Source organism: Chlorocebus sabaeus, chromosome 9 (assembly GCF_047675955.1).
Source record: "Chlorocebus sabaeus isolate Y175 chromosome 9, mChlSab1.0.hap1, whole genome shotgun sequence".
NCBI classification, from domain to species: domain Eukaryota; kingdom Metazoa; phylum Chordata; class Mammalia; order Primates; family Cercopithecidae; genus Chlorocebus; species Chlorocebus sabaeus.
Window position 1 is genome coordinate 71162114 of NC_132912.1, and position 6568 is coordinate 71168681.

General features: G+C 54.6%; 1 protein-coding gene across 2 annotated transcripts in view; it reads right to left on the reverse strand.

Annotated features, from left to right (window-relative positions):
* HK1 (hexokinase 1) overlaps positions 1–4862 on the reverse strand; it is an 87147-nt gene extending 82285 nt beyond the window's left edge. The window contains exon 1 of one of the 2 annotated variants that reach the window (XM_007963221.2): positions 4617–4862. In XM_007963221.2, the coding sequence (XP_007961412.1) occupies positions 4617–4688 (72 nt within the window). In that variant the 5' untranslated portion in view covers positions 4689–4862. Of the gene's footprint in view, positions 1–1606; positions 1772–4616 lie in introns of those variants that run through there. The other variant, XM_007963222.3, reaches the window with a different exon arrangement.
* Between the last annotated feature and the right edge of the window lie 1706 nt (positions 4863–6568).

Consider the following 6568-nt stretch of genomic DNA (forward strand, 5'->3'; position numbering starts at 1 on the left):
TCTTGCCATGCCGGGAGAACTGTCTCCCTGGTCCAATGGGAAGAACATCAGTGATGCACAACACCACTGGAGAAAACTCATGAAACCACACACCGGTAAGCATGGCTCCCTGGTCAGTGGCCAGAAGGAAGCTCCAGGGTGCTCCATAGGAGCAAGTGTTTTGAGTGCCATGGTTTGACAACCCCAGAGTCATTGCTTAAAGCCATAAAGAACAATGGCAGATGACATTCCCAAGCTTATCTCCTACCTACCTCACTCCCGGTCCCCACCCACCATGGGATCCAAGATCACAGCAGGGTCCCCAGGGGCTTCGTCTCTCAGAACCCACTCCCTCCTGGAAGCTGACCTCCAGGAGGACCCAGGTGAAGTTCCTGGGTGGAGGAACTGGGAGACCTGGATTCCCCCGACTGGCTCTGCTTCTAACTCACGGGGTGACCTTGATATGGTCGCTGTGCTTAGTAGGCCTGTTTCCTATGGTGCCAGATGAGGGAGTCGCCTTAGATGCACAGGAAGGGGATGGAACACCCTATGGCTTGCCGGGCAGAAAATCCAGGCCTGTCGCTCCTGCCTTTCACCTGTAGATCTCCACCTGTCTGAGCTCCAAAGTCAAGATGACTTTGTGAGTCCATCCCAGCTAACCCCAGCAATAACGTCACCACGTTCAGGGTGAGTGGGTCTGGAGCCTGGACCAGACCTGGCACTGATAAAATGGGCGTCTTTCCCTACAGCTTAGGCTGTTTCTTAAAAATATGGTAGCAAAGCTGACAGAAGGGACAGATACACCTTTAAGACCTGCCAGCGGACAGTATTTTACACTAAGATGTCAAAGGCAACAACACCTCAAGACAGGAGGATGCCTGCGTCCAAGTGCTAGAACAAGCATGCCACAAGCATATGCGTCAGGCGTCCACCCAACTCGAATGACCAGTCTCTTATTTGAGCTCCTGTGCTGGCTAGAAATTACAGCTTAAGAAGAATAAAAAATTCCATTCAGACGTGCCGCTCCAGACACGAGGCCTATGAGCAAAGTTTCCGGTGGCCTAGCCGCCCCTCCCCGTTCCAGGAAGCCGGGCGGGTCACCTCGTCCTCAGATTAACGAGCAGCTCAAACAACTGGGAGAGTCTGGTGACAGCTTCTCCGGGGCACCCGACACCCTCCGCCAAGAACCCCAAATATGGGAGGCCTGGCCTCCGGCCAGCACCCCCGCCTGCTGCTTGATCACCTTCCCAGCATCTCCGTGATTACACCTCCTCCCACGGCGCTCGGACCCTCCCAAACAGGCCCTGCGGAAGGGCCCACCGGCCACCTCCCCGCACAGCCCGGGGGCCTATCTGACATCCAGGGCCCGTTTCAAGGACACTGCAGCAGGCAGCCCAGTCTCGGGGGTCTTCCGCCCGTCTGCTCCCCTCCCAAAAACGCACACACACAGAGACACTGACAATGCCGGGAGAATCGAAGGCGAAGCCTTTTCTCGCGCCCTGCAGTCCAACTCGATGCTGGCCCAGAGGAGGCCCGGCAAGGGAGGATGGAGGCGGCGGAGGCGGCGAGCGGATGCCGGAACACAAGGCTGCGGCCAGGACCGGCGGCGGCACGGGCGGGGTCTCACCTTTTTGACTTGGTCATCCTTCAGCTCCGTGAAGTAATAGGCCAGGAGCTGCGCGGCGATCATGCTGGCGGTCGTGGGCGCGGGGCGGCAGGCGTGGGGCCGTTCGGTCCTCCGCAGCCTTGGCGAGCTGTGGTCCTCCGGCGGCTGCTCGGCGGCTCCTCCTCCTCCTCCTCCTTCCCCGGCTCCTCCCCCTCGGCCCGGGGCGCGGCGACAGCTCGCGCGCTCCCGGTCTCCGCGCTCCCGTCCCCTGGAGGGTGACAGCCGCCAGCCGGCCCACCTCCTCCACGCCCATTGGCTGCCGCACGCCTCTGCAGCGCCTGGCGGTGGCGTCCGGGCCAGGGAGCTGGGACGCGGCGGCCGCTCCCTCCCGCGCCGGAAAGGGGGCGGGCGACGCAGCGAGATCCCCCCATGCTCCGCATCACCCTTCACGTCCCCCACGTAGGGAGCCGATGCGGGCCTTCACGCGTGGCGGCGCCGTGCCCGAGTAGGCCGGGCCAGGCGGGGAGGTGCGAGGCGCAGGCAGGAGGCACCGCCCGGCTCGGCCGGGACGAGAAGCCCCTAGGGCTAGTCTAGGGACTGGCAGCCCCGGGGGCAGGAAGGCGGTCCCATTCCTCGGAAATGAGGGCTTGCCCCTAGGCGTCCGGTGGACGCGTAGGTGCCGAAAGGGACTTGCAGAAGTGGGCGTGGAAAGCAGGCGGAAGCGGGAGCCCAGGACGTTACGCAGTCCTCGCACCCGGGTCCCGCGCCTGCCTCGCACAGGCGGAGCGCGCCGGCCCACCTGGGTCTTCAGTGACAGTCCATCACCCCTCCCCGGCCTGCCTGGCCTAATCTCCAACTGGCAGATTTGTATTGCTGACCCCAAAGCGACACCCCAGAGCACCCGCCCCCGAGTCACCGGCTCCAGTGGCTCTCCCTCAGGGCGCACTCCCTCTGGGCGGGACTTGAGCCACAGGTCGCGGCCTGTCCCCATCCTCCGGGCCTCCTCTTGCTCTTGGGCATCCAGGCCCACTGGAACTTGGGGCACGGTTCAGCCACCTCTCCCAGGTGCCGTGTCTTCTACTTTCCCAAAGGAAGTTGGGTAGGATGGGAGGAATCCCTAGAGGTGCTACCAGGACAGCAATTTTAGGATTCTTAATTGTTTCTGTGTTCCGGAAGCCTCCAGGAGCTTTACTGCCTTACAAAATGACATGTAATGAGCTCAAATGTACAAACAAGTTGTTACTATTCTGATTGGACAGGTAAGGAAATTGAGGCTCAGTGAGGCCTCAGTCTTGCTGGGCTTTATACAGCCAGGAAGTTGTAGATCTAGGATTACAGCTTGGATCTGTGAGTCTTTGAAGCAGGTGCTCACCTCTAAGGTTTGCTGCGGTCCCAGCTGTATAGAGCCCCCTCTGCCTAAATAGGTCACTTTCCTGCAACCAAGTCTGCACCATATGGTGCCCTGAGATCCAACCCCCAACCTCTACCCTAGCTCTTGACTTCAGGAGTACCTAGCCCTTGACCAGACCTAGCAAAGGTACAGTCAAATCAAAGGGAAAGATGACTTAGGTTCAGGAATCCTAGGGGCCTGACAGCCACCATCACCCACAGAAAAGGGGGAGCTTAGATGTAGTCTTGAGGCCAGAGCTTCCTGTCCAGGTCACAGTCCCCACCCCCTGCCTTAGGGCCTATGCAGAGGGGCATCTCCAATCACCTCTGAAACTGTGTCTTCAACCATAAGATGAAGACTCTAATGCCCACCTCCCCTCCCCTTGATTGTTGTGTAATACTGTATGCAAAATACCTGCACATAATATGCACTTAAGGAATGGTAGGTATTACAGAACTGACTGAGAAGTTAATGCGGTTAAAGCTTCAGGGGCTCTCACTTGATTCCTACCCTTCTAGGCCCTGGGAGGGCCTAGCAATGTGATATTTGTATATTTATATTTGAATTATTTTCCACAGAGAGCACCAATTTATTTAATCTTCAAGCCCGACAAAACCTGGATTTGCCCTGGATCATAATTACAAACCAGGAAGAGAGAGATTTTCTGGCACACATCAAACATTTGGAACTACCTACATGGCCATTAAGCAAAATGGAGTGAATGAGAACAAGATGGTTGTTCTCAACTGCCATTTCATTTGAATTCCACAGATCTGCCAAGCTCACAGGGCTGGAAACTCCTTGAGGATGGAGGACTGGGTTTTGTTAATTGCTTTGTCTTCTACGCAAGCCCAGGGCCTGGCACTTGGCAGGCTGAATAAGCCTAAAGCTTAATGCAAAATCAAAAACATGGCCCTTAACCCAGCCACCAGCCAGTGCCATCACCCATGCCCAACCCCTTGTTACAACTCCTATCTGAGCTGGAGCCGGGGAGAAGCTGACGCTTGGAAGAGCCAAGTTACCCTGAAATGTCCTGTTTGCAGGCAGAAAAGCTGCCTCTGCTTTCTCTTTCCTGGCCTTTTGAGAGGGAAACTGCTTCTCAAGGTGAATCATTCCTCCCCACTCCGTGAATGCAACCAGGCCCCAAGGCCTGTCAGTATTTCCTGAGAAATGTCTCTAGGCCTGACCTACTGCCACCTCCCAACTCCCAGTCCATCTCCCTGTGCCAGAAATATTACAAGAGTCTTCTAGCTGTCCTCCTCGGCTCCTGACCTCATGCCATCCAAGTCATTCTGGGCACCAGGTCACATTAATCCTGCTAAAATGCAGCATAATCATGTCATGACCCTTCCCTAAATCCCTTCATGGCCCCCTCCTTCCTGAGAGAGCCAACTTAAACATCTCTGCCTGGTTTCCGAGGCCTTCTGTAATCGACTCCACTCTTTCCCACTTATCTCTTCCTCCACTGTGGCCACAACAAGGCAACTCACCCACCGTCTTCTGCTCTCCAAGTCCACTCCATTTGTTCCCTGCTCATATTCCCTTCCATGCCCTGCCTTCTCCACTCACCTCTGCCTGACCAAGCATCCCCTCTCATCTAAGGCCCAGCTTGCCCACCTTCCCTGGATCACAGCTACTCACCCCAATCTCCCAGGCCTCAGCACCTCGACAGGGCAAACTCAGGCTGTGCTCACAGTCCATCTGGATATACATCCAGACTCTTCTTTACAGGGCAGGAACCTGGGACGCCACAGGTGGGCCATCTTGCCCAGTGTCAGGTTGCGGTACAGTTTGGAGCCAGGACTCCAACCCAGTCCTGATGCCCAGCCAGTGCTCTGTCCATCCCACCCCCAACCCCTCATGCAACCTGGGCCTCAGATAAGTAACACTGAGTCATGACTGCCTAACTGATATGGGTGACTGTCTTCTAGGGGGCTGGTCCTATCTGCCCCAATCAGACAGCTTCCTGAGGTCAGGGCCCATGCTGCACTGGTGTGTTCCCTCTCTGTTGTTCCAGCGATGACTTCACTAATTTCCTTAATAATTTGCCTCTTTTTGCTGTTCCATAGCTCTTAAATCCCTGCTAAGGCTCCTTGACAGTTACGCCCTGGATCCTCAGGAAGACCCCAATCCACAGGGAGTCCTTAGTTCCCTCCCTCTCCAGATGGCCCTCCACTTCCCTTCAAGTCCCTTGAACTCTCTCTACTCTTTACTGTGGTACCTCCTACACAAGTTGGGGTTAGAGGGACCAGAGCCAGACTGCCACCCCAGGAAACGCACCTGCCTATAAGACAATAAAGGCTGCTTTCTAAGTTGGAATGCCTGTAGCAATTCCCATTTGACCCATGGCACTAGGAATGTTACTTCAGAAATGATCTCCAACAGATAACAGCTGTACCTCCCGCACCTGGGAGCACACGCTGAATAGCAGTGTTTGCATAACATCGACAGTTTGCGGAGCAATTTCTCATTTATTGCTTCGTTTCTCCTGATAACAGCCTGGTGAGGTTAGAAGGACAAATATCATTATCTGCGCTTAATCAGTCAATGAGGATATGAAGGTTGTAGAGCTTAGGTGTTTTGGTTTTTTTCTTAAATTGAAATGAGGTCTCGCCATGTTGCCCAGGCTGGTCTCAAACTCCTGGACTCAAGCCATTCTCTTGCCTTGACCTCTGAAAGTGCTGAAATTGGCCAGGCGCAGTGGCTCACGCCTGCAATCCTAGCACTTTGGGAGACCGAGGCAGGCGGATCATGAGGTCAGGAGTTCGAGACCAGCCTGGCCAACATAGTGAAACCCCTCTACTAAATTCTCTACTAAAAATACAAAAATTAGCTGGGCGAGAGCCTGTAATCCCAGCTACTCGGGAGGCTTAGGCAAGATAATCGCTTGAATCCAGGAGGTGGAGGTTGTGGTAAGCCAAGATTGTGCCACTGCACTCCAACCTGGGCAACAGAGCGAGACTCTGTCTCAGAAAAAAAAGAAAAGAAAGAAAGAAAGAAAGTGCTGGGATTATAGGCGTGAGCCATTGCGCTCAGCCCTGTAGAGTTTGTTAAGGTCTTAAAGAGAGCAAAAAAAAAAAAATTAAGACCAGTACCTAAACCATTAGACCATCTTGGAACCCTGACACTATGGGACTGTCATGCACAGCCTGTCCTAAAGAGATGCCCCGGAAGAGATCCCAACCTAGCATTTCTATTAGTTGGATCAGTGGTTTCCAGTCTGACTGCACCAAAGCCACCTAGGGAGCTTCTACAAATGCTGATGTCCAAGCCCCACCCAGAGACTGAACTGATGTGAACTGCAGTCCAAGTTTCACTTTCTAAAAGCTCCCTAGGTGAAACTCAGGTGCTGCCAGGAATGAGGACCACTGATTTAGACCTTAACTTTCCACGGGGACATCTGGAAGAAATGTCTAAAATGAATTGACCCATAATCCTTTTAGCAGCTTCTCTTGGATGCTGAAGGCGGTTGCTCCGGGTTTTAGTGGCTCTGCAGATCCTGAGTTCAGTGGGGTGAAGGTTACTGTGACTCCATCAGCATTGCAGACAGTTCTACTTCCTATGAGAGAAAACTGCTGCGGAGACACTGGCCA